The sequence below is a fragment of the Microtus ochrogaster genome, unplaced genomic scaffold (genome assembly GCF_000317375.1).
Source record: "Microtus ochrogaster isolate Prairie Vole_2 unplaced genomic scaffold, MicOch1.0 UNK35, whole genome shotgun sequence".
NCBI lineage: Eukaryota > Metazoa > Chordata > Mammalia > Rodentia > Cricetidae > Microtus > Microtus ochrogaster.
In genome coordinates this window covers 3,859,371-3,862,619 of record NW_004949133.1, presented here as the reverse complement: position 1 = coordinate 3,862,619, position 3,249 = coordinate 3,859,371, and the positions used below count along the sequence as shown (strand labels likewise).

The 3,249-nt window shown below is 43.4% G+C and overlaps 1 protein-coding gene across 1 annotated transcript; it reads right to left on the bottom strand.

Moving 5' to 3' along the window:
- Window positions 1-1,726: 1,726 nt before the first annotated feature.
- On the bottom strand, window positions 1,727-2,615 carry LOC101997809 (protein cornichon homolog 4). The gene has a single exon (XM_005368589.3). The coding sequence runs from the start codon at window positions 2,605-2,607 to the stop codon at window positions 2,188-2,190; it is 420 nt and encodes a 139-aa protein (XP_005368646.1). The 5' UTR covers window positions 2,608-2,615; the 3' UTR covers window positions 1,727-2,187.
- Between the last annotated feature and the right edge of the window lie 634 nt (window positions 2,616-3,249).

Here is a 3,249-nt window from a genome sequence, read left to right as displayed (position 1 = left end):
AGAGAGAGAGAGAGAGAGAGAGAGAGAGAGAGAGAGAGAGAGAGAGAGAGACTGGGTGGAGTGCACAGGATGGTTCTGAGGGAGGAAAAATAAAACCCAACCCAAACCAAAAAGATGAAGATTACCAAATTGTGACAAAATAAGTGCACACAAAACCATGGAGTCAGTTTTGTGCAGAAGGCTGTGCTGGAGTGTGGCTGATGTCAGAGTCATTCCATCCTGAGGGTACTGATGCCAGCCTCTCCTGATGTGTGTTGATTGCAAATAGCTTCTTGGCTGGCAGTGAGATTTATTTAAACTTGTCCACTTCTGTTTGTCTATGATGGGATTCCCCCCCCTCAAGACAGGGTTTCTCTGGGTAGCCCTGGCTGTCCTGGAACTCACTGTGTAGATCAGGCTGGCCTTCCACTCCACAGAGATCTGAGATCCACTGAACTCTGCCTCCTGAATGCTGGGATTAAAGGCGTGAGCCACCACCGTGTGGCCAATTAATTTTGTATGTCATTAATCTTATTTAAGCAAAATATTTGTACTTATTCTGAAATTATTCTTTTACAAGGTTGTTATTTACACCCCCCCCCCTTTTTCCTAGCCAGCATTTATGGCACAGACCTAAAATTCCAGCACTTGGCAGGTAGAGGAAGGAGGATCTGGAGTCCAAGATAATTTTCAGCCATATGTGAGTCTGAATCAGGTTGGGCTAATGAGACCTTGTCTCAAAATTCATCACCACTGCCGCAACCACTGACACCGCTGGCAAAAATTTCCCTTTCCTGTGGATGATGATTATGGTAAATGTTAGAATTTTTTTAAAGAAAAATGTTAATTTACAGGAAACATGCGGACTGAAAAACAAACCCAACATCACTTTTTTGAATCTGAGAATGATACTAGCAAACCACACTTAGTATTTGTCCTCGAGAGCCTGCTAATCTCAGAATTACCCTACAATAAGCAGATGCTATGTCTACACTAATCTCAGAATTACCCTACAATAAGCAGATGCTATGTCTACACTTATCTCAGAATTACCCTACAATAAGCAGATGCTATGTCTACACTAATCTCAGAATTACCCTACAATAAGCAGATGCTATGTCTACACTGGGCAGCCTGCCAGAGGTGAGCTTATGCCCCACTGGGCTTTCCCCATAAAAGGACCAGAACCTCACACGTGCAGAAGCCTCAGAAGAGAAAGCTCTGTGTCTTGATTCGGCAACTCTTAGCTCCCACCAGGTAAAGAGGGAAGGTGGTTGCTGTTTCTGGAGCAGCGGGGGAAAGAATTTTGGCTCAGATCGCTGTTAGGGCCAAACGTGTTGAGCTAAATAAAGGGAAGGGGCCTTTGAGTAACTGAAGGACTAGATAGGAGCTGAGACTGAGGTAAGGGGAAAAGGGTGGTCTGGATAGAGAGTGACCATCATCTTGCCCTTCTCTAGATGACCATGACCCAACTCTGCTTCCTGCTGTTTGTCATCGTGGCCACCAGAGGGTGCACTGCCGGTGAGTCTTGCTATAGGAACAGAGCTTCTGCAGGTCTCCTTTACCTTTAAAGGTAATCAGCGCTAGACTAGGTTGCTGCCAGGACCTAGGTCTCTGAGGGCCAGAGATCGTGCTTCTTTTTTTTTTTTATTTTAAAATTTATTTTTTCTTTATATGCACATTGTACCTGGGCACATGCCTTATAAGGTTTCAAATACTGCAAAGAAATATATTTTAAAGTGTCATTTTCTGTTGAAAGGCTTAGCTGAAAAGTCCTCAAAATCCTTAAGCCACATTAACATGAAGTTGCCACAATATAAAGAAGGGGTAATTAACTTTCTTCTTTTCTCCAGGTTTGTATTGCTCTCTGCTCTGGCTTTTCAGACTTCAAGACAAGCCAGCTCATTTAGTAAGGGTTCTTTTAGGTGTGTCCTTTATCTCTTTGGCATGCAAAACTGGCACACATTCCTACCTCTACCAAACAGCCACAAAGGACACGAAACACCTTCATGAATCAGAAATCTACAAAAACTCAATTCATTTTTTGTAAATACTTTATGTGGTAAAAATACAGCAAAAATAGTTTTTTTGTTCAAAGACCAAAATTTATACTGCTATGGTCATGGTTTTAAGGGTGGTTTAAGTCGTCTCTGGCTCCTCAATTGTGCAGTGTAGTGTAGGTTGGCTTCAACCCCAACTTCTCCAACTTCAGTCATTTATCAGAGCTAGAATCATACTGTAGAGATACATAAAGAAACAGAGCAGGTAGAAACCAAGCTTGATCATGGCTTCTTTCATGTGTGACTTTAACTGCCCCCGATTGTGTATTTCTGTTGGATCAAACACTCCCATATTACCACTTGGCACCATAATGAACCTATATATATTCCAAATGGCAACAGGTAAGTTGAGAAGGAAGATGAACCAGTGCAATGAAACAAGCATGAGCACAGTGACAAGGGCGTGACCAATCACCTCTGGTATCACCCACTTGTTTAATTTTGAGCAACATGATCTAGCATTAATGTAATCACATTCTAAATCAGACAATGTTATGATGAAGTAGACAGAGAGGAAGATAAGCGCGCAACAGTCGAGGAGCGAGAAGAGGAACACCACCGCCTCCATCCTCCGCCGCCGCTGAGATCGTGCTTCTTTTGTTGTTGTTGTTTTTTGTTTTTCGAAACAGGGTCTCTCTGTGTAGCCCTGGCTGTCCTGGAACTTGCTCTGTAGACCAAGCTGGCCTCAAACTGAGAGATCTACCTGCTTCTGCCTCCTAAGTGCTGGGATTAAAGACGTGTGTGACCACAGCTCCATTGTTCATGTCTTTTTTTTTTTTAAATAACCTTTTGAAATGAAATACAATTGTATTTTTTCCCCATTTCTTTTTTTTCCTTCCAACCTTTCCCAATTATCTCCCACCCCCACTCTCTACCAAAGTAAAGGCCTCTTTTCCTTTAATGGTGGATTCCTGGACATGTATGGACATGTAAATACAACCTAGTCCACCCCCCCCCCCCAGAGAGATGCCTGTGAGAAGTAGGCTGGGTGCTGATTGCCTCCTGAAGGAATTGGTGTGTGGCAGTGAGACTGTTGGGACAGGTCCTGGTCCAGATCCTGTGCTTGTGTGTAGCTCCAGGGGGACTTTTGCAAGAGCTGAGTCCCATCCTACTCACTCCCTGTACTTAGGATCTTTGCTTTAGAGTTTCAATGCCAAGGGCATATTCTGGTCTGGTTCGAGACCAGAGAATGTTTTCTTCAGTTCTGCTC